The sequence below is a fragment of the Mus caroli genome, unplaced genomic scaffold (assembly GCF_978045245.1).
Source record: "Mus caroli unplaced genomic scaffold, Mus_caroli_1 scaffold_10, whole genome shotgun sequence".
Classification (NCBI taxonomy): Eukaryota; Metazoa; Chordata; class Mammalia; order Rodentia; family Muridae; genus Mus; species Mus caroli.
In genome coordinates this window covers 64,961,519-64,987,484 of record NW_028227265.1, presented here as the reverse complement: position 1 = coordinate 64,987,484, position 25,966 = coordinate 64,961,519, and the positions used below count along the sequence as shown (strand labels likewise).

Genomic DNA, 25,966 nt, shown 5'->3' with positions numbered 1-25,966 from the left:
GGAAACTACCTAGCACCACAGAAGGAAGTGGAGAGAAGATGGTAGAGGGAAGAGGAGGCAAAGGGGAAGAGGAAAGATGTCACTTGCCTTCTCCTCTGAGGAAATGGTGAGTTTATCGCTTGAGATTAAGCTGCACACCTGCTCGATGCCGAGGTTAAGAAACTCTTCACTAAGTACGACATCTGCAAAATGTTGTTCTGTTGGAGAACCAGAGAGAGAAGTCGTTAATCATTTCATCACCACACAGCCAACAGGGAAACATCTCTTAACTCAAAAGGAAGGAAACCAATGGCGTCTCTTCTGGGCAAGAATCAATGCCAAGGCTGCCTTCATGTACAAACAGTGTTAGGGCTTAAAACGGTGTACACTAAACAACTATGTTGTAGCACAGCGCATTCTATATTTAAATCTATAAAACTTCGGGTCACGCAAAGCACGTGGTAGTGTAAATTCACATCCTTGAATATAGTATGCAAAACATTAGAACATTACAATGGGAGAAAACTGTTTGAAAACTTAGCAAAAAGCCTTAAGTACTGTCCAATATAAACATGTGGGCAGCATTTAAAAAAATTAGTTCATTACAATGAAGCAAAAGCAAAAGTTTACAGTAGATCTAAATTCTATAAGTAATTTATTTGGGAACAAAAGGATTGATTTTATACCTCAAGTCCTTCCCAGGAAACTGGTAAAATTGGTAATTCTTAAAACTCTCACATCCTCTCCTTGATTCTTATTTTTGAGGGGGGTCAGGGAGCAACATAATGACATGATTTTATAACATAATTAATGATTTAAAAGCTTATAAAGGATGTATCCAGTACAAAACAGCTTTTTACTGCAAGCCCACTTCCCGCTCACAAAGTGTGAGCTAGACATAGAAGACTGTGGTCTGGGCTTTGCAATTAGGCACACCAAGTTTGAATCTCAGCTCTACCATGTGCTGGCTTGTATGATGTGGGGTGATTATATAATCCCCTAAGCCATGGCTTCCACACCTGTAAAGGCTCAGAAAGGTTCCTAACATAATAATGACATGATAATGTTTTATAAAGCATAAGGAACTACGTGTGGAGTAGGTTAAGAATGCTAACAGGGCCTGTTAGCCCCGTGACCTCCAAATGCTAAAGGAATGCCAGAAAGTCTACATTATCTCCCACTTGGCCTTCACAGTTGCCTATACTCCTACAGTATGGTTAAAAAAACTTTTCTATGGTGAAATAAAAGCTTCCTTTCAATACGCATTTCAAGATACCCTAAAGAAAATTATTAGTGTTCTATTTAAAATATTTAAAAACAAAATGTGCACTTTCACAAACCTCCTGAATACCTATTCACTTTATAAAAGGCTGCTCACCAGATGACTTCAAACATAATGAGCAACTCGTGGGGTAATTACAAAATGATTGGATTTACAAAAATCCCACAGACACAGCTCTTTTCAAAGTCAGTGTCTGGGTTAGGCAAGCAAGATATCACACTGAAATAAACATGAAGATGGATTTTCTTTTGTAAATGAAAAAAAAAAAATTAACCCAAAATGGATCACACAATTGCCTTAGAAGCACAAAATGTCAAGAGAAGACCTAGTGGGTTCTGGCCTGTAATGACTTCCTGTACACAGCCCAGGAAGCAAGTCGGATGAAGCAAACAATTAGTGTGTTGCACTTCATTAACACTAGATCTTTGTGTTATGAAATAAAAAGATGTCATAATTTTCAAGAGAAAACTCTCTAAAACATTTATCTTACAAAAGACTGTTATATAAAACATGGAACTCTTAAATTTCAACAAGAAAAACAGTCCCATTTTTCAAATGGGCGAGAGATCTGAATAAACACTTCCTCAAAGATTACATAAAGGCAGAAAACAAGCACATCAAAAGACACCTATCATCTTGTCCCATCACCAACCTACACCATCCTACAGATCTGCACATCTGTTAGAACAATGCAAAATTCAGGCCACAGAGGCTACACAGCAAGACCTGGTCTTCTAAACAAAAACCTGAAAACACTGAGAAAATGAGAGACGGGTGACAGGAGCCCTTGTCACTCTGCCTCCAGAAAGGGAAAGGAAAAACAAAAAACAAACCCGTGGGACATCAGGGAGAAGCAGCCTTGGCCACTCAAGTCTGAGGTCAGACGCTGGTCTCCAGAACCCACATCTGTGACAGCAGGAAACCCAAGGCACCATGGGAGGTGGGGACAGGAGAATCACCCAAAGGCTCCCAGGCCAGCTAACCAGAAAGAACTGACACCCCATACATCCATGGCAGAGCGTGCCCCCATAGTACTATAATAAAAGCCCACACACAGTGATTGACAGCTGCCGAATAAACCTCCCCTGTGTACATGAACCACGTTTTCACTATTTCTAAGTCATCTGCTGATGGGTATCCAGGCTGATTCCATTCCTGGCTATCCTGAAAAGAGCAGCGTTGAGCACAGACAAGCAGCACCTCTGGTAAGGCATGGAGTCCTTTGAGAACATGCCCAGGAGTGGTACAGCGGGTCACACGGAAGGGCTATTCTTGAGAAGCCTCTATACCGATCTGCACAGTGGCTGCTAGTATATACACCCACTAACAACGAACAAGGGTTGCTTTTCCCCATACCTTTGTATTTAGCCCTAAAAATAAGTGCATTCTATTAAGTGCAATCACCCAGGATCTCACACACACACACACACACACACACACACACACACACACACACACACAATATTAATAGGAGTAAACACCAAGAAAAAAACTGCAAGGAGCCAGGAGATAGGGGAAAGAGGCAGAAAGAGTAGTTAAATACATGAGCTATGAAATTGAAAGGGATGGGTGTGGTGGAAAGATACAGCAGGATTGGGGAAAGAAATGGGCAAAGGCACTGGTAGTGGGAGGAGTCAGGCAAAGCTAGAACTATGAAATTGACAACGAAATGGGTTACTTTGTACACTAATTAAAAATTTTAAACTAAAAAACAAAGATTTACAGTAGTTATAAAAAGTGTATCATACAAAATGGAGTTATTTCTATCTAGTTAACCAAACTGAAATCAAGGTGGCTCAGGAAAAAAAAAAAAAAAAAACAAGTGACAATGTCTTTTTCCAAACCAAGCCCAACACAGAACTACACGAGCTGAAGTGAACCTACAAGATCCTAACTCTTACCTACAAACCGTGGTAGCCGGCCAGGTAGAAGGGACAGTCAGAAGAGGACAGACCTTGCAAGATGCTGCCCTCCTGCCAAACCACTTACATAACGTTCAATTCCTAGGAAAGCCACCCTGGGAGTTGGGGGTGGGGGCGGGAGCACAACTGATACAGTGCTTAGGTATGGGTTCAATCCCCAGAAGCCATGGGGGAAATGGAAAGTCAGGTGTGGTTTTGGCTGTGCTTCTCAGTGCTGGAGAAATGGAGACAAAAGGATATGCAGGGCTCCTGAAGAGTAACAGCCATATCCCCAGCCCCCTTTCCACTTTTTAATTTCAAACGGCCTCTCACTAAGTTGCCCAGAACAGCCTTGAACTCACTTTGTAGCCAAGGCTGGACTTGAGATTGCAATTCCCACATAGCTGTGATCACAGGCATGCATCACCAGGCCTGGCTCATTCAAAAGACTATTACTCAGCTAGAGAACCATAAAAAATAAAAGACTGTATTACTAAACAAAGGAAGACAATCTGAACAGCTATAAAACTGTACAATTACAAGAAGATCTTCTAGAAATGGCAAAACTAGAGAGAAAGAGATCAGTAGTGCCCATGTCTGATACGGGAACGGTGGGGGTTGAATGGAGGATTTTCAGAACAGGGCAACTTTTCTGTAATGGTGGGTAGGTATGTGTCTTAGTGTTTAGAGAATGGTTGTATGGAACACTCACCCAGTGGGGACTGGGGTTAAAGAACAGACTATGATCCTTTCTATATCTAAAACCACCATCCTCTAGTTCTCGGATCTCACCAGACATTTATGTAATAGATAGACAGATAGATGTGAAGGTTTTTCTTTTTTTAAAAAATTATCCATTTGCATGCATGTGTGTGTGTGTGTGTGTGCGCGCGCGCGCGAGCGCGCGCCGGGTGCGGGGGTGGGGGGGACGTGTGTATGTATTGTATGTGTATATATATATGTTTATGTGTGGGGGTGTATGGCTGCGTGTACATGTGGTGTGTGAATGTAGTGTGTGTGTGTGTGTTTGTGTGTGTGTGTGTGTGCACAAATGTGTGCAGCTGAACTTGCATGAGTTGCTTCTATCCTTTCATGTGTGGGTACAAGGGATGAGACTGGGGTCAGCATCCTTGCCTGCTAAGCCATCTTTTCCTTGTGTCTGCTTCATGAGCAGGAAAAAAACTGTACTCACTCAAAAACAATCTTGGCAAGTTAAAAAGAACAAAGCAACACCTTAGCAGTTATATAGATTAGAAGTTATTGATCATAATATTCACTGGTTATCAGCACCACATGGTTCTACACGCTGACCTACAAACCAGTTTGTGTGAGCTGCCTCAACCACACAGAGCAGTGTGGCTCTTGCATATCCTAGGGCTACCATCCCTGCCCCAGACCACAGTGGCTTTCTGCTTGGCCAGCTATGTGCTCACGACACTTGGATCTAGCCTCCTCCCTTACCTCTTCTCTTTCTCCTTCCATCAACTTTCTTTGTTTTATTTTTTGAGAGACTGTTTCAACTGAGACTGTCTCAGTTCGTAGCCCAGGCTGGCCTCAGCCTCCTGGGTGCCGGGGTGTGCACTCACCACCAGACCTGGCTCAGTCTCTCTTTTTTTTCTTTTACAACCCCGGTATGGTAAATTAAAACGGAAAAGTGTTTGATGACGAGCAAGTTCTTGGCATGACCTTCCACTAAGCACTGTTGGAAACTGAAAATAAAGGAGTGTGTCAATGACGGCTTGGCAATGGAATGTCTCTTTGCTTTGTGTTTGTCTCAGACAGGGTCTCACCTCAGGCTCACTATGCAGCCAAGGATGACCTTGGTCTCCTGACCCGCCTTTTTGTACACCCCTCTGTGTTCTGGGATTGCAGGCGGATACCACAACACTTGACAGTTGATGAAATACTCCCAATTAATGGCTGGTGCAAAGCATGTCTGAAGAGGGAACTCATCCGAGTGGGATTTGCTGGTATCACAGTGGTGACCCTCCAACTTTAAGCTGAGTGGGACAGCTCCACTTGTGCCAGGCAAGGTGATAAGCACACTCAATCCTGACACTAAGAAGGTAGACGGAGGATGGTGATTTTGATGTCATGACTACATCCTGAGAACCTGCCTAAAACATAACAATAAAACAAAACGAACCTACTTTTTTTTATTATGAGTTAGAATCCTGAGAAAAACAGAGCAATGTCCCACAGTAGATAAGATCCATTATCAGGAATCGTTGCATATTGCATATACAGTCACACAACCACAGTTGAGTCCACAGACAGTCAAGTGGGCCTGTGAGCCATGTTACCCAATGCATGTGTGGGCCCCAGGATGCCTGCAGGAGTGTCTAACCTCTTGACATTGCCATCTACAAAGTTCACATAAGAGTAAAATTCTTAACAATTCATACATGTACACACAATCTCATAATGTTTTAAGTAAGTTTACGATGTTTGAGCTAGGTCTCAACCGTAGTTATCTCTGGGTGCATGCAGCCAGCGGACAGGTAGGACACATCTTGGTCAGAAAAAAGACAATTTGTGTGAAACTACCTATGCATAATCTCTCTGAAAGTGAAGCAAGAGGCTAGAGAGGTGGCTTATCAGTTAAGAGAGCATGCTGTGCGACCGTGAGAGCAATACTTACGGTCCAATGGACCACATAACAAGCCAAGCAGACTTTGAATTTCTAACCCTAGGTCTGGGGTTAGCTGGCTTCCAGTCCAGTCAAGAAAATATAAGCTCCGAGTTCTGGGACAGACTCTTCAAAGTTACAAGTGGAAAGCAAGAGAGGAGGGCACAAAGCCTTCCGTTTGTACGCATGTTCATGTGCACCACACCCACTCCCATATACATGGGCACATACACTTACACACATACACAAATAAATAAAATTTAGAGGTAGGGGCCAGAGGGTTGCTCTGTGGGTAAAGTGTTTTTACACAAATCTGAAGGCCTGCTTCTAATTTCCAGAACGCACATAAAAGTGCAGGGGAGAAAGTATTCCAGAGTCGTCCTGCCCTCCCATGCATACCCTGGCACAACCACACCCACACCTACAGATATCACACAACAGAGAAACACCAAATAAAATACTTTAAATAAAGCCAGTCTTACCTAGGGACAGAAGTTTAATTTCTTATTTGTTAAAGAAAAACAAGCGCTATCAAACGTGTGAGGGCAAAAGGGAGCTGTGCGAGCTGTTGTGGAAACATGCAATACCCAAAACATCTCTCAGGGACCTGCTTGGCCTTCTCGGCTCTGCCTGAAATGAAACCATACTTAAAGTTTATGTGAGACTCTCACCATAGGCCAAGCTACTTCATATTCATTCATACACACACACACACACACACACACACACACACACACATCCAATGTATCTAATAATAGCAATTTCTCAATGCTACAATATAAAAACACATCTGATAGAAACCATAGGAAGGCAGGAAGGTAACTGGCCGTCTGTTAGTTACTTTACGTGTTCTTGATCCAAATGATTTGTCTGGTGCTTAGCTCAAGACTCGAAGCAGTCTCATATTACAACTACTACAGATAAAATAAAAATGATGTGACTGAACCTCTCCAGCTTCAATCCACAAAACCATGGAGCCCAAAGTGGCTTACAAACCTCCACTGTGAGCCTGTGTGTAAGTGTGTATGTTGTGAGTATATGTGAGTATGTTCGAGTATGTGAACATGACTGTATGTGTGTTTGAGTGTGTGAGTGTATATGATAAGTGTTCATGTGTGTGAGTATGTGTGTGTGTGTATGCGTGTGTGTGTGTGTGTGTGTCACACTGCAGGTTAGAGGGCACAGAGAGGAGCTCTCAAATCTCCCACATACTTGACCACGTGGGAAATGACATACTCCAAGTTATTCACTGCCACACTAGCAGTGTATGCAGAAGACGGCAGCACTGGGCTCAAATCTGGAGACTTGAACATATGAGGAACACTGATTTCAATTATTTAAAAGTTCACCAGTAAGCATTGGAGACATGCAATGGAATATTCTATACATGCTAACAGGGTAGCTCACAATATAAAAACAGCCTTAGGAAATACAACTAAATAAGACAATATAAGGCATAGCTCAGTATATATAACATGCTAGCTACACAATGTTACACATGTCATATATACAGATGAGAAACATGTATATGATAATATGCATAAGATATAAAAGTAACTAATAAAATCTGGTAAGTAACCGGAAATAGTATGTGCAAATCACATATGCAATGAGTTTGTATCTAGAACAACAACCTAAACATCATAAAACACGATTAAAGAATAAGGGTTAACATGTCTCCAAAGACCATACACAAACGCCCAATAACATTACCAAAAGACAATAGTGTAACTCATCAGCAGAGAAATGGAAATCAAACCACAGCCAGCTGTTCAATATCCTGTGTTCATGTCTTGATGGTTCCACTGATGCCAAGTCTAAATTAGTTGACTATTCTTTTTCTTTCTCTTTTAAAAGAAATTATTATCACTGTGTGTGTGCCACAGAGTATACAACTTTATGGAGTCAGTTCTGTCTACAGAATTTACATGTGTCCCAGGGCTCCACTCAAGTTGTCACGTTTGCCCAGCAAGGGCTTTAGCAGGTGGGTCACTTCCCCACATACCCCCTTACAATTAATTGTGATTAATGTCCTACTTTAACTATCTTCTAAGGTACTGATCAGTAATATCACAAGCTCACATTGACGTAAAATACATCCTAGAACTTCCTCATCCTGCAGATATATGAGTGACCCTGCATGTCTCTCCCATCCCACCTTCTCTCCAACTCCTAGCTTGAATTTACAAATCTTATTGATTCTTGATTTTTTTCCTCAGCAGTGCTCAGCAATATAATATTGACTAGTACAAGGAATTTTTTAGGAAGCCATCAGAAACAAGTTGCATTAACACATATGAAATCTTTAAGTTTTTCATAATAAGTCACTATTAGGCTGTAAACAAAAGGTAAGACAGGAATGCCTACTACTGAAAGTTCCTTCAAATTAGCCCCTCACCTCCACCCCAACACACACACAAACACGGTGTCTTAGTTAGGATTACTATTGCTGTGATTAAGCACACACACACACACACACACACGGTGTCTTAGTTAGGATTACTATTGCTGTGATTAAGCACACACACACACACACACACACACACACACGGTGTCTTAGGGTTACTATTGCTGTGATTAAGCACACACACACAGTGTCTTAGTTAGGGTTACTATTGCTGTGATTAAGCACACACACACACACACACACACACACACACACGGTGTCTTAGTTAGGGTTACTATTGCTGTGATTAAGCACACACACACAAACACACACACATACACACACACACACACAGTGTCTTAGTTAGGGTTCCTATTGCTGTGATTAAGCACACACACACACACACACACGGTGTCTTAGTTAGGGTTCCTATTGCTGTGATTAAGCACACACACACACACACACACACACACACACACACACACACACACGGTGTCTTAGTTAGGGTTCCTATTGCTGTGATTAAGCACGCACATACACACAGTGTCTTAGTTAGGGTTCCTATTGCTGTGATTAAGCACACACGGTGTCTTAGTTAGGATTACTATTGCTGTGATTAAGCACACACACACACACACACACACGGTGTCTTAGTTAGGGTTACTATTGCTGTGATTAAGCACACACACACACACACACACACACGGTGTCTTAGTTAGGGTTACTATTGCTGTGATTAAGCACACACACACACACACACACACACACACACACACACACGGTGTCTTAGTTAGGATTACTATTGCTGTGATTAAGCACCATGACCAAATGCAACTTTGGAGAGAAAAGAGTGTAGTTTGTTTATACTTCTATTTCATAGTTCATCTAAGGCAGTCAGGTCAGGAACTCAAACAGCAAAAAACCTGGAGGCAGGAGCTAATTCAGAGGCCATGGAGGGGTGTTGCTTATTGGTTTGTTCAACATGGCTTGGTCGGCCAGCTTTCTAATAAAACCCAGGACCAGCAACCTAAAAATGGTACAATATACAATGGGCTGGGCTTCTCCAATCAGTTACTAAGAAAATGCCCTACAGGCTTACCTACAGCCTGATCTTATGGAGGCATTTTCTCAATCGAGGCTCCCTCCTCTTCAATGATATAAAAACTAGCCCTGACTTGCCTAAAGAATTCTCATTGTAGATCAGGCTGGCCTCAAACTCACAGAAATCTACCTGCCTCTTCTTCCAAAACACTGGGATTAAAGGTGTGCACTACCATACTCAGCCAAACATATTTTGCGAATATACTCAAGTGTGTGCTGATGCCTTCGGGGGCCGGAAGAGGCAGTGAGATACCTGGAGCTAGACACACAAGCAGTTGTGAGCTGAGCCACAGGGGTGCTAGGAATGGAACTCTGGTCCTTTGGATGGGCACAGCAAGCAATCTTAACTGCTGAGTGACTTCTCTGCCTTCAACCATTAATTCTTGGTATTCTATATTTCTGCCTCTCATAACAGCAAGATTACTTCTGTCTGCCGTATGCAACACAACGAGATTAATGCAACTCTTACGAACCTTGTCAAAAGTTCACAGAGAGCACTCCATTTTCCCAAATGTTCTTTCCTTAGTCTAAGGACTCCCAATTTTGGGGATCTCCTTGTACAATAATAGGTCGGAGGTCTTCATTGCTACAATGGCCATGTTAGGCCTCAATTACCAGACTTTCTTGGAACATGAAACTTGGATGTTACAATTGTTACAGTTTCTATCTAAACTTGTTCTTGAAAGCTCATGTGATAAAGTTTCTGCTTCTGAGGATGCTGTTGAGAGGAGAATAGACCATAACAGCACTAATGTCATAAGTGGATTATCTGTATTAGTGCAAAGTACCCTTAGGAAGCAGAGTTCAGCTGGAGGAAGGAGGTCACGGGGAGGGGTTGACTGTTTTGCCTACATGTATATCTGTGTACATGTATTCCTGGTGCCCAGGAAGACAGAAGAGAGAGGTAACGATGGGTGTAAACCACCATGTGCAATTCTGGAAATTAAATATGGGTTCTCTGGAAGGACCGTACTCAACACTGAGACGTCTCTCCAGCCCCCACAGGGTGTCATCTTGTCCCGAGGGCCTTTCTCTGTGACTCTCTGTCTAAAATAAAGAGAGCAGCTTTCCTCTCCCATGCCCTTCTGCCCCCATGTCCTACTCCACCACATATGTGCCTGGTGACAGTGGGCCTGAACCCTCTGCAGCTGAGCCCAAATGAAGCCTTCCTTTAAAGCTTCTCCAGGGTCTTGTCACAGCGATGAAGAACTGATCTAAAATGATGGCTATGATCAGATGGGCAGAACAGAATGCGGCACCTATTTATCACATCAGTAAATTACTGACTCTTACTGAACACACTATCAACTAAGGGCCAAACGTGACTGGATTAATGTGACTAACATAAGGTCAGTGTCTGTCACAAAGGGAAGACATTCTTCACATTTCTCTCTAGGGAAGAGGAAAAACTGGCAGCCACTGCATAATAACAATAACCGTGCACACTCAAGCAGCCCCCACAAACGCAGGACAGAAACCCAAAGGTCGTTTCAGGGTTTGAGCTCTTCTGCTCATACGCACAACCTTGCTTCATTCAAACCTTGCTTGTCTTAGAGCTGAAGAGATAGCTCAGTGGTTAAGAACACTTGCTGCCCTTCCAGGGGACCCAAGTTTGGTTCCCAGCACCCCTTTCAGGTGGTTCCCAACTGTCTATAATCTCAGCTCCTGTGGATCCAAAACCTCTGCGATCCTGGCCTCCGGAGGCACCTGCAACCATGTGTACACACCCACGTGCAGACATGTACCTGACCCTCCCCCCCAATCCCCTACCCACCCACTTCCATTTCTTGGCCCTGGCGTTCCCCTGTACTGAGGCATATAAAGTTTGCAAGACCAAGGGGCCTCTCTAATACATTACTTCTTAAAGTACTATGTTTTCTTAAAGCTCTGGGTTTTTTGTCATTGTTGCTCTGGTTTTTTGGCCCTCATTCGTAACTCTGTTACCAACATAAGCTATTACCCATCACTTCAGAGCCTTTCACTCACATGTTATCCAGTCACAACACAGCTTTACTGTGACATCAGCAGTTACTCTGCCAGGAGTAGTTTACCACTGGCCACTGAATAAAGCCTATGGGCATCTAATAATGAAGTTGCTTTTTTTTTCTTCTCTCTGAGCCAATAAGATAATAGCTATAGTGAACACTTTCCAACTATATAGATTACACCATTAGTATATAATACATTTTAGATATATATACTGCACTATACATTACACAACATGCATATGCAATCTTCTTTAGTGTATACATGTGGAAGAGCTTGCCCTTACTAAAGAAGACAAAATTTCCTCTTGTGTCTCTCCAGTCTCCCGGGTGAGCACTGGCTCGGGGGCTGAGGAGCAGCACTCCCAGACAACACTGCAAGGCCGAGGGTTCACCAACCCTGGAACGGCGGCAGCTGCAGCCCCAATCGTTCAGTGATACTTTCCATTTCAGTTCAGTTACAAGGAGAACCAAGTACCTCGCTCATCTTCAGAGTGGTGAGTCAGGTGGGGTACAGATGGGATGAGGACTCCAAGACTTTCTCCCCCTTGTTTTTGCGTGAAATCATGAAATTCAACTACCAGCATCGAAGGCTTTAAAAAGTCCGTATTTCAATTTATAATTAAAATCCAATTTCCAAAATATCTTTTTCACTAAAATTATTAAAATGCATCTAAGCCGAGAAGCTGCTTTTCCAGCTTCTTTGCATCTGTGGTTTGCTTTCAAAGGCAGCTTTAAGACAAAGGTCTAGTTGAGTTGGGAAATGTTTAAAATATACATATCACCTAAAACACGTGAAAAGACTGCCTCTAGCCAGCACAATCCTACTAAGTCAGTAGGTGAAGATCATGGTAAATTCTTCACTTAAACATTTTATTATTATGATTAATCCTCATCAGTTATATCAATTATTGGATTTTACCATGACCTCTTTTTAAAATATTTGATTGATTGATTGTATGGGGTGCTGAGAACACACATGGACACCAGAGGACAGCTTGGGGAAGTCAGTTCTCTATTTCTATCACGTGGGGCTTAGATTCCATCAGCCATGATGGTAAGTGCCCTTACCCACTGAGCCATCTCACCATTCTTTTCCTTGTTATTTGAGACAGGATCTTTTATGGAGTTAAGGCTGGCTTTGAACTCCCTATGTAGTTAAGGATAAACTATGATAACTATTTCAAAACAACCTGACTTTTCTATGTGTATACCTCTTTATAGAGTTTACATAAAAGGGGAGGAAAGGGTGGGCTGGAGAGATGGCTCAGCAGTTAAGAGCACTGTCTGCTCTTCCAGAGGTCCTGAGTTCAATTCCCAGCAACCACATGGTGGCTCACAACCATCTGTAATGGAATCTGATGCCCTTTTCTGGAGTGTCTGAAGAGTGCAGTGGTGTGCTCATATACATAAAATAATTAAATCTTAAAAAAGCAGGGGTGTGTGTGAGGAGAAAAGATTACAGGTGAAAGATTCTCTACAAATTGAGAGCTCTTCTGACTGGATTATAAGCACTGTTCTATTTTTTTTTTATTTTTATCTTTTCATAGTAAAAGATGTTTTAAAACATGTTGCCTATAAGCCTAAAATACTCAAGCAAATATAAACTTCAGAAGCAAACATAAAAGCCACATAATATTTGAGATGAGACTCTGAATTAAAACATAGCATGGTAAAAATGAAGAATCCATGCTTCTGGATGCTTTTACAGAAAATGTCATTTTTTTCTATTCAAAAATAAAAAATAAAAAAATCTATCCAATTGTGAAGGACTCTACCGAGTAAAGACATAGATGTTTCAGGTCTGAGAGAATTTTTTTTCAGGTTCTGTAGTATGACAAAAGAAATCTACGACTTTCAATAAGAGAAAAACGTAATAGAATCCCCGAGCCTCCTGAGAACTCAGCTAAGCAGTGTGCTGGTCTTCCCCCTTGGAGCAGGCCAGGCTGCTCTGATGTAGCGCAGGCCCTGTCTCCACTCTATTTTTTATCTCTTGCATCCATTTTGCTTTACTCCCCTACGCTCCCCTCCTCCACATTAAGAATCAACATTTATCAAGTGCAGTGTCAACAAGAAGCAACTCAGGGGAGACATGCTAAATAATAATTGCTTTATACACATTTAAAAAAAAAAAAAAAAACCCTGCCCCAGCAGTCCTAATGTAAATCACTTAAAACATACACACCACATCTAGCTAATGGAGACTGCATTTCTAAGGAGTATTTTCTATTTGGCTGGAGAACAACAGTACTTACGCGAGGAACACATTGGTGAATTCAAAGCAGTGCATTATGGAAAAGGTTTTCTGGCCATCGGTGGTCTGTTAGGGATCATCCTCTATTTACTTCTGCGTTAGTTTTAAAAGCTCATCCCCAAATCAGCTTCCTGGAACTCTGATTTTATAATGGGCAGTTAGGCCAGCAGGTGTCCCCATATGGCTTGATTCTATCAGCCCTACTTTGGAAAGTAGTGGTAGAGCAGGGTATGGTCGCTCTCAGCTGAAATCTTAGCACTCTGGGGTGGGGATCAGAAGCTCAAGAACAGTCTGGTCTGTACTAAAGTGAGGGATGCAGGTGGCGGCCGTGCCAGTAAAGCAGTGGTGACCAAGCACATGCACAAAAGTTATGCCTGCGACCTCAGTTGCTGTGTCATTTAAGCAGAAGCATCCTAAGCAGGACATCCCAGGTTGGAACTACATGAGCACAGGCATCCCTATCCAACTCGATGAAACTGCCTAAGTACAAGTGAAAATAACGGGGTGTGGCTTAGGGAGTCAACTTGTGTGACTAGCACAAGGTCTTGGGTTCAATTCCCAGTCCTGGGAGGAAGGGGGGGGGGCGCTGGAGAGATGGATCATCAGTGAGTAAGGAGCACTTGCTGTTCTTCCAGGACTCAGATTCAATTCCTGGCATACACGCTGCAGCTCACAACCCATTGTGACTCCAGTTCCAGGGCATCTGATGTATTCTGCTGGCCTTCACTGGCACTGCACACTGCACACGTGCGGTACATAGATGTATGTGCAGGCAAGACACCACACATCAAAACATAAAATCAATGAAAGGCACTTGTCACCTAGAAGTGGTGCCAAACACTTGTAAGCCCAGCACTCTGGAAGCTGGAGCAGGAGAATGGCTGCGGTTTGAGGGTAGACTCAGTCTCAAACAAAGAGGGAAGAGTGTGCTGAAGCTCTGGGGGCACCTCCTGTGGAGCAGAGTGAATTACCATTTCTGTAGGTACTGTGTTTCCAGAAACCTGGTCTAAAGCGCTATGGTGCTTCCTGATGATCACTTTAACATGCATTTCCAAATGTGTATAAACTCAAAGGAAGAACGCAAGCTCCCTCTGTAACCCTTAGCTCTGTCCAACAGCCTAACACCAGTCTCTCCTCTAGATGCAGATGGCTGGTGGGAGCAGACCACACTGCAGTCACGGGTATCCCTCTGCTGATAGTAAAGGCAGTCATGGCACCCACATCTGCAAACAGAGAGCCCATAATTGGGTCCCACCTTTCCAGTCTATCCCCACACATCAAGATCTCATTACTTTGAAGATTTTTAGGCCATAAAATTGTTTCCATGGATACAGTGGAAAAGGTATAAAACATCACAAAGGCAAAATAATTATACATGCGTACATTCTCTCAAACACCTATGCACTGCAAAGAATACTTAAGGATCCAATATTTATATAAAGAAACTATTTTATCATTCAGCCCCAATAACTTGTACTTTGTTTTATTTTTTGAAACTAGGTCTCAAGTATGCCAAGCTGGCCTTGAACTGTACATACAAGATGGCCTTAAACGTGTGATCCTCCCTCCCCAGCCTCTCAAGGGTTGGGGTTACAGATGTCCATCCCCAGTCCCAGTTTATGTGATAATAGAGAGTCAAACCCTAGCTTCCACACCTACTAAGCAAGCAAGCATTCTACCACACCCCTATAGCTGCATCTCAATTCAGAATTTTAAGACGATGTTTCATTTCAGTTTTGCAGTTCTATCATTCTGAAATCTTAAACATAATTGTAAAACACCCAGACCCAGAAGACCAACGTGACTTTCCACAGTCCACCATGGAGCCACAGAGATCTCAGGGGCTTGACTCCCCACAGTCTCAAAGCCCATCATGATCTGTTACACTTGCCTGCATACGTGTTGGCCTTATTCAGGAGGTCTGTGCATGCATGCATATCAGCAAAAGCCCGGATTCCTAAGCAGTTGACAGGGTGAAGCTGGGATTCTAAAAATTCACAGCATGTCTTCTTCACATCCTGTAACTGTAGCAGGCCAGCTGCTGGGAGGAGGACCTGCAACACACAAGTGAAACACTTAGGTATCGGTGGGCAGCTGCCCTTCCCTTTGTCACCTCTACACGCGCGCGCAGTAGGTCCAGCCACAGACGATAGCTCGAATCTACAGCCACATATTCCACACAAACAAATGAAATTAATTATTGCAAAAATGGTGACGAGTCTTCCATTCTCCATCATTTCCATAGAATCTCTCACAGGTCTCCCTGGTCACGTACGGACATCACACTGGATTCTCTTAATGGTTCATTGTATAACATAAAACGTTCGCTTGAATTTTTAAGCTTTTACTTGGTAGTGTGTGATATGGGTTAGGATCGCATGTGCCACAGCCATTGTATGTTGGTCACTTCTCTCGTCCACCTTTACATGGAATCCAGGGATAGAATTTCAGTAGTATGGCTTGCCAGGCAAGCATCTTTACATGGTCAGCCATCTCTCCAGCCCTCTTGCAATTTTTAAAACACAGATTATTACAACGCTAGGGGGTGCTATGGTTCGACAATAACAAGAACAAAAAAAGCTTTGTTCCCTTAGTGTACGGCATCACTGACTTCCAGGATTGGCAAAGGGATGGGCCCAAAGATACATAACACAAGGAAACTACATTTCGAGAAGGCTCAAAGTTCTACTGCTTGACTAATGTAACAACCTACTTTGCCTGGGAGACAGAGGAGGCGAGTGGATACGCACCAAACAATTTCAAATTCAGCATAAGTCTCAAGCTAAAAGCAGACAATTTCTCTAGAATGTACTATGTACGCTAAGAAGTAATACATAAAAGGTAACTGCCTGATAATGTTTAAATGTGTATTTGTGTTTAAGTAACTCCAAGCAATTTAACATTAGTAACAAGTTAAATATAAAGGTTGTAGTACAACCACCATCATTTCTGGACATCTCAAATAGGTCAAAAGTGCAAACATTTTTCTCTGCAAATGAATTAGGATGCTGCCATTTTAAACACCACATTTGAAAGTCAAAATAAGGAGAAAAAAATTATTTAAAAAGTCATGAAATTCCCGCTGTTCTTATGAAGGCCATCTCCCTGTCCCCCAAGTCAACTACTAGAATAAACATTTTTAGATGAGAGTACATTAGCATGAAAAACAACCTTCTAAATTCCTTGAGGGGCTTTGGAAAGACTGGGATGTAGCTCAGTGTAGAATGTATGGGGGAAAAAAAAACAGTATTACTTTAATATGCCTTACACTGCAGCCCAAGACAAAAACAACTTATATCTCTAGTGACTTTCCATGTCTAGGTAATAAGACGAATGTGGAGAAAAAGAACATGTTTCTTTGGGGGACGGGGATCACAAGTTACCCCGCTTTCCGACATGAAGCATGGAGTATCCCATTCCAGGATGCTGAGGCTGTGTGTGCATGCACATGTACACTGATTGAGGCTGTGTGCATATGCACGTGTACACAGATGCTATACACGAGCAGTAGCAACTATCAAAACTAAAGTCGAAGACATTTAGTCGTCCATTCTCCCTGACACACAGGAAGGACATCTAAAGATAACAGAAGAAAACCAGCATGTGAAGAGCACAGAGATGCATGAGGTGGTTACAGCCAAACCTTCTGCATAGCGTGCAAAGTGTACTTCGCTGCATTAAGAGAATGACTCTCCGTGGAAGGCTTTAATTGGTTGATCACGTTCACATTGAAAGGATTTTCTATGCTTGCTCTAATTGTGCTCTGAAGCAATGTAAAATACGTTCCAAGGCACATAACAACACAGCTATTTAATTTAGCAAACATACGTAGTTTAGGAAGTGGTCTTTGGTGTAATATTCATTCTTTGGAATTTATACAAATAAACTGTAATGATCACCCATCTAATCGGCTTTTCCCCAGCAATGACACGGTGTTTTTCTGTAGGTTCCACGGTACTGATAACACAGCAGACGAGAGGAAAAAGCGGCTGAGAAGAAAGAAACCAGCTTGCTCACACACCAGTGGGGGTACAGACCCGGGAAATGGATTCGAAGAACAGTTTGTTTATTTCAGCCAAAACTGCCAGGGCACATATCCTCTGACTCAGCAACTGAGTCCCCTGACTGGCTAACAAGTTCACAGGCTCCTCTGTAACAGAGGCCCACCTCAGTGTGAATATGGGCAAAAGTGGAAGTTGGAGGTGGACCTGAATCACAGGGGCACTGATTAAGTAACTAATAACTGTTACCATCCCTCAGTGGAACACCTTGCACAAAATAAACTATATATATCCAAGAAAGCAATGCAGGCTTTAAAAAAAATTAGAAGTGTGTGTGTGTGTGTGTGTGTGTGTGTGTGTGTGTGTGTGCATGTGCACAGTGGCCACAAGAGGGTACAAGTATTCTCCTGTTACTTTGGATCAGGGTCTCTTCCTAAATCTGAGGCTCTCACTTTCTTGGTTAATCTAGAAGCTATCAAGTCTGTACACACCTCTCTCTGCCACCGTCCTTCAGGTCAGGGTTACAGATGTTGGCTTGTTCTGTGAGTACTGGAATCTGTCCTCCCATATGCATGAATGCACAACAAACCTTTCACAACTGCTGAGCCCTCTCTCCAGACCCATTTATCTACTTTACTGGTTTTAATGTAATTCATTAAGAAGTACATTAGAAGATTAAAAAATTATTAAAATTATAAATGTGTAAGTCTACACAAGTGTTTAAAAGCAAAGGTAGAAAGGTTCTTTTGAGAATAGACTACCTAGATTTTTTTTATGGATTGAACAATGAGTTCATTGTTTTTATAGGCTTGAAAAACATATGTTGAACATGTGTGTCAACTGTATAAAATATTTATTGCTATTTTTATCTTACTAGTAAATCCTTACTTAGTTTTGTGATGTAACTTTACAATGACCAAACTGAAAGAACTCATAATTATGTAATTAATTATGCACAGCCTCAAAACAAACAAAAAAATATTATCCTAGCTTGTCAACATGACATCTAGTGACAACCAGTCACTCATGATATCAACAGTAAAAGTAGCTATGGCCACATCAAAACCTACTTTTGAATCAATTAAACAGCTGGTTAAAACAAAACAAAATAAAAGATATCAAACGAACCACACCCCATTACCATAGCCACTCAGTTCACAGAGACCCTGGGGCCATGTACCTTAGGTTCCAATCTGCCTCACAAAGAATTCAAACTCAAGAGGGGTTAAAGATGATGTCTAAGTCACATGGTCATGCCATGGGAAGCTGGAGATAGACTACAGTTTACAATTCCAAGACTCTCAATCCCATCTCTAGATGACTTCTAAATATCCCACACTATCCTTTCCATCACAGTGCTAAACACAACCACTCGATAAAATCATTCTCAGAGTAGCTTCCGTATTTAATGGAGTACCAGGACAGGCAGAGAGCTGGTGGCCAAGAACACCTAATTATCCTCATTATGTAGAAGTTAATCCAGAGCCTTGGAGAAGACATGTAAGACAAGCCTGACATGTGAATAGTATTAACCAAAATGGGGAAACTATTTCAGATAGCATAGACATTCTGTGTTCATGGCTCACTGTAAATCAGGAACTGGAGAGAAGGCTCAGTGGTTAAAAATGCTTGCTCTTCTAGATGACTGGAATTCAGCGGGTAGTCCACCATGGTTCCAGGGATCCAACACTTTTCTGGCCTCTGTGGACACTCATGTAGGCACGTGCACATGCCTTGTCCACACACATGCACACACACACATGAGTGCACAAAATCCTTAAAACTTAAAACAATGTTGTGGACCAATGTTGTGGCTCAATGATTTACTGAATTAAAAAACTGGATACAGAGGGCCTAGGAAGTGGGATTGGATCTACGAGTTAGTTAGGCACAATATAGGAAATATGGTCAAGATACACTGTATGAACTTCTCAAAGAATCAATAAGCTATTATATTAAAAATGTAAACTAATAGGAGTACATCTAAAGGTTACTTCTATTTATTTGAATTATATAAGCACTCTTAGATAAGTCCATTTAAGCAAGATTAAGCCATGGTAAAGAAAGAAATTTAAAAATTTATTAGGATTCATAATGCTGAACATGGCAGAATCCTGAAATGGCATGTATTTTGGAAAAGGCTAACTTCTGAGACAAAATTTCCTGTCTCATGTTTTCAATATTCATGTGATTTTACATGTCAATAAAAGGGCACATGGGCTGTCATAACTCTGGGGCTTATCTTCTTCTGTGTCAGGAAAAGGAAGGAAGCACCCAGAAGTGAAAAAGGAGGTTTCTTTCCTTATCGTTGATGCAGGATCTCACTACACCATAGCAACCCCAAACTTGTCTTCCTTATGTCCCTAGAGGTAAGATCCCAAGTGTGTGGCACCTTCAATACCTAAGAAGTAATCTCAGATAAAAATATCTAGTCATGGCCAGGCACGGTTCAGATACCTCTAATCCCAACACTGGGTAACTGGTAGAGGTAACTGGCAGATCTCTGATTTCCAGGCCAGCCAGAGCTACACTGTGAGACACTATCTCCAAGAAAATGCACAAAACTTACTAAAAGATCCAACAAATAGATCAATGTTTCTAAAATTTGTTCTTAACCTTCTCAGCCTTCCTAATACTGTGGCCCTTTAATACAGTCCCTCATGTTATGCTGACCCCCAACCATAAAATTATTTTGTTGCTACTTCATAACTATAACTTTGCTACTATTATAAATCATAATTAAGTATCTGATAAGCACAAGAGCTGATATTTGACCCTCAAAGAGGTCGTGATCCACAGGTTGAGAACCACTGTCCTAGAATTAAGATGCAGTGGAACAATGGTTTGGTTTTTGTTGTTGTTGTTTCGGTTTGGTTTGGTTTGGTTTGGTTTGGTTTAGTTTGGTTGAGGAGGGAGAAGTGGGCTTAAATGGAAAACCTCACCCATGCTAGGAAATGCTCTACTGAGCCAGATGGCCAGCCCGTCGTACCTCATACGAAAGTGGAATTACAATGATACAATAACCTCCCAGACATCTCTCGGTTATCTAACAGAAATTTTCCATTTACTCCTACTTTGGTGGTATTAGCCCTGAGACTGAGAAAAATAACCTGAAAGCATCCTAAGATCCTTGGTATACTCTGCAACATCAAAGAGAGCAACTGTGACTTCCCACAGATCTGAGTGACAGGACAGAGAGAGTGACTACATCTCATGCGGTGTATCCAGAGGAAGGCCATGCTCTCCAAGCAGAGACATCCCTCTTGGGTGTGTGGAATGAGCAAAGACCGGCCCTTCCTACAGCTTCTCCTTCTGCTCCGTTCTGTCAGTACTGAGTCCCTGAATCCCTCCACTTGAGCCCTGGCACTGTCACCGCCAGCTCAGTCCTTCACAGTTACAAAGAGCATTTATACAACACGAACCAAATTATTCTTATGCATTGGTCCCTGTGTTGGCTGTCTATCTCCCTAAGGAGTGTAAATTCTATGGTGGTAAGATCAAATCAGGTTTATCCATGCTGGACTCTCAGGTCCTAGATGAATGAATACCCAGGTAGCCCAGAAGTCAATCTACCAGAATGGAAATCAATTTGTCACTGTGTTTTAAAACAGATACAATTTGGAATGCTTCTTAAACAGAACTACACTCACTACTTGGGGAAATAACATATTTGCATGTGACATTTCTTTGGTCCTATTTCAAAATCCTTTCAGCCTGACCTCTTATTTCAGCCACCACCATAATGACTAGCTCTAGAACTCATTGACTGCCTTCATGAAGATACCACAGAGCACCCTACCACGAGCCTCTGCCACACTCCTACCCAACATACCAGAATAAACTAATTCCTAAGCAGAATATACAATATGGTATCCTGGGTTTGGTTTTTTTTTTTTTTTTTAACTTATTTTTTGAGACAGGGTTTTACTGTGTAGTCCTGGTTGCCTGGAGCTCACGATTTAGATAATGTTGGTCTTGAACTAACAGCCATTGATCTCATATTGGCTTAACTGCCTGAGTGAGCCAATAGGCCTGGAATTTTGTTCTTTTTAATTATGTGTATGTGCATGCTTATGTGTGGGTATACAGGGTATGCAAGTGTAACTGCATGTGTGTGGAGACCAGAAGAGGGTGTTAGCCACATTACACCAGTACTGGGAATTGAACTTGTGTCCTCTGGAAAAGCAGCAAATGCTTAGCCACAGAGCTATTTCTTTCTTTTTTTTTTTTTTTTTTTTGGTTTTTCGAGACAGGGTTTCTCTGTGTAGCCCTGGTTGTCCTGGAACTCACTTTGTAGACCAGGCTGGCCTCGAACTCAGAAATCCGCCTGCCTCTGCCTCCCGAGTGCTGGGATTAAAGGCATGCGCCACCACGCCCGGCACAGAGCTATTTCTTTAGGTCCTGCCTTTTCCCTCTGTGTGTGTGTGTGTGTGTGTGTGTGTGTGTGTGTGTAAACACAAAGATGGTCAAGAAGGAATTACCACAACTATTTTTGAAGACTATCCCCAGTTAGTGGCAGTATAAAAGTTTTCTATTTATTTGTAAAGCTTTCTTCCTGTTCTAATAGCTATGCATTTGAATAGTCATGTATTACTTTTTAAAAAGGCAGAGAAGTAAGTGAAAGAACGCCCTTTCTCTACCTTGAGAACACTAGCCAACAAGCAGTGAGTACGGAGAGCCCCAATGAAGTGCACCCCCCCCCCAACTTTGGCCACACCCTCATCAGACTGCCCTCTTTGGCCTTCCACCATAGGGCAGTGTCTTAGTTAGCATTTCTATTTTTGTAAAGGGATACCAGGACCACTGCAACTCTTGTAAAAGAAAACATTTAACTGGGATGGGCTTACAGTTTCAGAGGCTTAGCCAATTATCATGGTGAGAAACATGGCAGCATGCTGGCAGACAAGGTGCTGGAGAAGGAGCTGAGAGTTCTATGTAGGGATAGGCAGGCATCAGGAAGGCTTGAGTCCACCATTGAGTCACACACCTCCTCCAACAAAGCTCCACCTTCCCCAAGGCCACGACTCCTAATGGGCTTGTGGGAGGCTTTTTTACTCAGATCACCACTTGCGTTCTGTAGAGGATCCTCTTTCTCTCTGGTGCTCTTGCAATCAGCAGCATGTTTGGAGAAAGATGAAGTAGAAGACCATGGTAGCTAATTAAATAAGCCTAACTTAAAATGCTATCATTTGAGAAATAACTTTTTTTCACTTAGATATGATAATTTCAAACGCAGCAAGACAAATTAAAGGCTATGGTTGCCTATATACTTCAGGAGTAACATACCATAATGAATAAAGAACGAGGGGGGCAGGGGAGCACTGATTAGCAAAGACAAGTAGAAGGCTAGACAAGGAAGCCCAAGCAAACAATGAGCATCCCTCTGCCACTTTCCCCAGCTGCACACTTTAAAGTAAGATGCTTTCAGACCAGCTCACACTGACAAGCCAAATTTCACGCGCAATGCTTTGCTCATACAAGCACACTTCTGGCTGACTATTGGACTCTGTAGTGCATTTTCAGCTAGGGCATTCACTCCATGGGGGAAATCATTTAAATAGTATGTCTTTTAGATCCTTAGCCAACTTAACTAAACTAGCCAACAAGATCCTTGGCAGTCTGTTTATGAAGAAGAAACTACAAAAGGTTCTGGGTACCTTTTATATAGTATCTATATACCATACATATATAGTATATTTATATAGTAAGTATATAATAGATAGAGTCTTAGATATAGCTATAGATATAGTCCAATGCCTAAGAAACCATGAACGTGAAATTGACAGCTCAGCTCAGCCACTGTAAACTCACAAATGTACTACCAAAGTATAGGCTTTATATTAATATTCCAACACTTTTAAGTTTATCTCAGAAACAATGACCTGAAAGCAAACAAGGAAATAGCTGCCCAAGGGCATGCACAGAGAGATGACATTATCACCACACATGAAGATGTTGTAAGACTCTCATTGAGGGGATTTAGAAAAATAATAACTCAGTGGATAAAGAACTTTCTGTAATTTTCATGAGGACTTGAGTTTAATTCCCAAGAGCCCACAATTTAAAAGACAAACAAACCAAAACCAAGAGCAGTGTCTTAGTTAGGGTTTTACTGCTGTGAACAGACACCATGACCAAGGCAAGTCTTAATAAGACAACATTTAATTGGGGCTGCCTTACAGATTCAGAGGTTCAGTCCATTATCATCAAGGTAGGAGCATGGCAGTATCCAGGCAGGCATGGTGCAGGTAGAGCTGAGAGTTCTACGTCTTCATCCAAAGGCTGCTAGTGGAAGACTGACTTCCAGGCAACTAGGGTGAGGATCTTATGCCCACACCCACAGTGACACACCCATTCCAACCAGGTCACACCTATTCCAACAAGGCCACACCTCTAGATGGTGGCACTCCCTGGTCCAAGAATATACAAACCATCACAAGCAGCTACATGCACCTCTCATCTCAGCCCTGGGGAGGCAGGGACAGGAATCTCCTAGAGTTTGTTGACTAGTTTAGTTGAGTTGGTGAGCTCAAGGGTCAGTGAAAGACTGTCTCAAATAAACAACTAGATAAATAAATAAGAAGAAAAATGACACTCAACATGTTGAGTTTTGATTTCTATATAGGTGCTCATAGATTTGCATACATGGACACACACACACACACACACACACACACACACACAAAAGACCTCATTGCAAAATAAAAATCAGCACTTTTCAGCAGCACCCAGCTCCCAGACTCTAAGTAATACTCAGAGGGGCTATTTCTCAACTCGCTGCTCATTTACAGACTCAGGATGGTTCTAAGCAGCAGCACCACTGAGTAGCACCACCACCTGGCAGCGGAGACTTCAGTGGATACAGGGAAGAAACAGGAAGCCTGTCCTTCCTCTCTTGGGGGATGCAGGACTACACCCACCTTGCAGTTTACAAACAGGAAACGTTTGTCTATGGCACCCTGCCAGCATCTTAGTCACACTTCTTCCTCTCAAAACTGCAGCCTGGCAACCAGAAAGCAGCCCTCTGCTCTAAGCACCCACCCATAACTTGCCACCCCTAAACACACCTATCTTGATTCCCTCCATCCAATACACCCTTACCCAAGCTCCATCACTTGAGATATTTACCAGTAGCAGAGCCCAAAACTCTTTTTCAACTAGTTCACATCACAGCTAATCTTACAAACACCTCCAGACCAAGTTTTTCCAGAGACAAAGTTTTAAGAGAGACAGACTCTTTAACAGAATATGCCAGTGGCTGATGGACTTCCCAGTGGTATAATCAGGAACTGGGAAGAAAACCTGAGTGGCAGAGTAGTCATCAGGCCGTCTGAAAGCCCCTCCCCACCCCAAGTATCCTTTTTATAGCTGCTATTTCCATCTTTTGTAACCTAAGACTTCCCTGATAGTGGCCCAAGCACACAATGCAGACAACAACTACCTTGCTTGCAGCACTGCTGAAGACATATCCACCACTTTACACAGAGCCTGGCCCTTGATCACTAGCACTGCCTCTAATCCAAGGTTTTTCTGTTTCCTGGAACAGGGAATTCAATCTCATGACAAAGAAGCACTAGGATCCGTTCTCTTCATTCACAAGATGAGATTGTTTCATGCCATTTAGACTTTCTTTTCTGGCCAAATATTCTTAAAACGAAACCCATCATTACCCATAATTAATTTATGTTAGTAGCAAGCCCCCTCCCATCACAACCTCTAACCAGGCTCCTTCTCCTGTCCCACCTTCTCACACTCTGCAGGTTCTGCCCAAGGGTCATAGCGGGGGAATGAGAGATGCTTCAGTTCAGGCTTCTTCCATTTCATGTGCTCAGGATGACCTGGTGGCTTAACTTCTAGTCACTCTCAAGAACTCTGAGCATTTATTCATTTAATAATGACTTATCATTCATTTAACAAATTCGTAATGGATACCCACCTCTGTACTAATTTGTAATCTAGATTCTAGAGATACAGAAATGAAACGAAGAGACAAAACCGCCAGCCACCCTGGAGTTCCAATGCTAACATGGATTGCGTTATTTTATTGTCTTCCATCGATCCAGTGGGGACACGCACAGCTCTCCATTCACCCCAGTACTACTGCCTGCCAAGAGGTCTTCAAACCCCAAACTCCACAGCCATGGACAGACTGAGGCTGGGAGTGAGGAGGTGTAGATATTAACACCAGATTGTCACACTGTTCCTAAAAGCTTCAGGAACGTGAGCTGAGAAGAATACAGAATGGACGCCATGCCACAGTTTACCCAGAGCACTTTGGCCTTGAATCTAGAGTAATTCCACAGCAGCTACGTGGTCCTGGAAAACCTGAGTCCTCCTGTGCCACAATTTTCTCATTTGTAAAATAGTCCACTGTCCAGAACATTGTAAAAACTCACTCAATGCAGTCTGTTCTTGATCAAGCGGCTGAGATATGGAATCCAGGCAGCC

At 42.3% G+C, this 25,966-nt stretch overlaps 1 protein-coding gene across 2 annotated transcripts in view; it reads right to left on the bottom strand.

Moving 5' to 3' along the window:
* Positions 1-25,966, bottom strand: part of Klhl2 (kelch like family member 2) — a 106,696-nt gene that overhangs the window by 22,839 nt on the left and 57,891 nt on the right. For both annotated transcript variants that reach the window (XM_021169355.3, XM_085843943.1), the window contains exons 5-6: positions 15,409-15,571; positions 88-197 (exon numbers count right to left, since the gene is read on the bottom strand). In XM_021169355.3, the coding sequence (XP_021025014.1) occupies positions 88-197; positions 15,409-15,571 (273 nt within the window). The remainder of the gene's footprint in view (positions 1-87; positions 198-15,408; positions 15,572-25,966) is intronic.